Source organism: Sinocyclocheilus grahami, unplaced genomic scaffold (genome assembly GCF_001515645.1).
Source record: "Sinocyclocheilus grahami isolate Dianchi unplaced genomic scaffold, SAMN03320097.WGS_v1.1 scaffold11107.1, whole genome shotgun sequence".
In the NCBI taxonomy this organism is placed as follows: Eukaryota; Metazoa; Chordata; class Actinopteri; order Cypriniformes; family Cyprinidae; genus Sinocyclocheilus; species Sinocyclocheilus grahami.
The window spans coordinates 5,854-6,992 of record NW_015513626.1 but is presented as its reverse complement, the minus strand read 5'-3'; the positions used below and the strand labels follow the sequence as shown (position 1 = coordinate 6,992).

General features: G+C 36.7%; 1 protein-coding gene across 1 annotated transcript in view; it reads left to right on the top strand.

The window, feature by feature from the left end:
* Positions 1-591: 591 nt before the first annotated feature.
* LOC107578608 (nuclear receptor subfamily 1 group I member 2-like) overlaps positions 592-1,139 on the top strand; it is a gene marked incomplete at its 3' end in the record, with an annotated part of 5,592 nt that continues 5,044 nt past the window's right edge. Inside the window, exon 1 of the mRNA XM_016264551.1 lies at positions 592-724. Coding sequence (XP_016120037.1) covers positions 601-724 — 124 coding nt within the window. The remainder of the gene's footprint in view (positions 725-1,139) is intronic.

Sequence of the window (1,139 nt, the reverse complement as noted above, 5' to 3'; positions counted from 1 at the left end):
AAATATTGTCCTATACTAACAAACCATACATCAATGGAAAGCTCATTTACTCAGCTTTTCCATTTTGAAAAATGTACCCTTATAACTGGTTTTGTGGTCCAGGGTAACATATGTTATCTAACATTTAATCTATTTTATTCTGTTCTATTCTTTTTATGCTATTTTATTATGCTGTTGGGTTTAGTGTGTCTGCAGACTCAATAATGACCTCTTGCTTTCATATTTTTTCTGTATTTGCTTTTCTGAACAGCAAATTATTCAAACGTAACAGAACTAGCAGAGCATTTATTATCTTTTAATATTGTATCCATTATACACAGCTAGCCTACATGATGTTGCATTGATGAGTTGATTAAAAAAATATACATATTGGGAATTTGTGTTTCAATTTAATGGAAACCTTTAATAAATAGACTAAATAGAAAAAAATCATTTGCCCTTGTGAAGGGAAAAATGCTCCTGAAAATCAGGTCCAGCAGACCAAAGTGAATGTCTGACACTGGTAGACAGTCGTGCTCGTATCTTGTGGCGTCTTATTTTTTCTGCAGTCAGTGAGATTGACTCTAGCAAATGCCTGTGTGTTTGTTTGTAAGGCGTGCCATGAAGCGGCCCGCACAGCTCTGCTGCCCATTTCAGAACACCTGTGTCATCACTAAGACCAACAGGAAACAGTGCCAGTCCTGCCGACTCCAGAAATGCTTCTCAATCGGCATGAAGCGGGAATGTAAGTTTGCTTGAGCCTTACTTTCCGTGTGCCCGAGTCCCTAAGAAAGCTGCTCTCACACACACGGCGGTGTGATGAAAGACACAAATGTTTGATTAATGGTTATGTTTATTAGCTTACTAATTGTAATCAGAATGATGAACGGTTCTTCTGTCAAGTTCTTATTGCAGATTGAATTAGTCTGTAGGCTATGCATGGTTGACAAGCAACAAGACAGTTTGCTGTATTAATATAAAATTGTGCGTTCACCAGCATTAAACATGTTAAAATTTGTTCTGCACTGCAGATAATTTCCTAATCACTTAATGCAACCCGGTCGACCTTAGCTCATTTTCTTGCATGTGTAATATAATAAGCATGTTTAATGTATAATACACTACTGTTCAAAAGGTTGGGGTCAGTAAGTTTTTTTTTT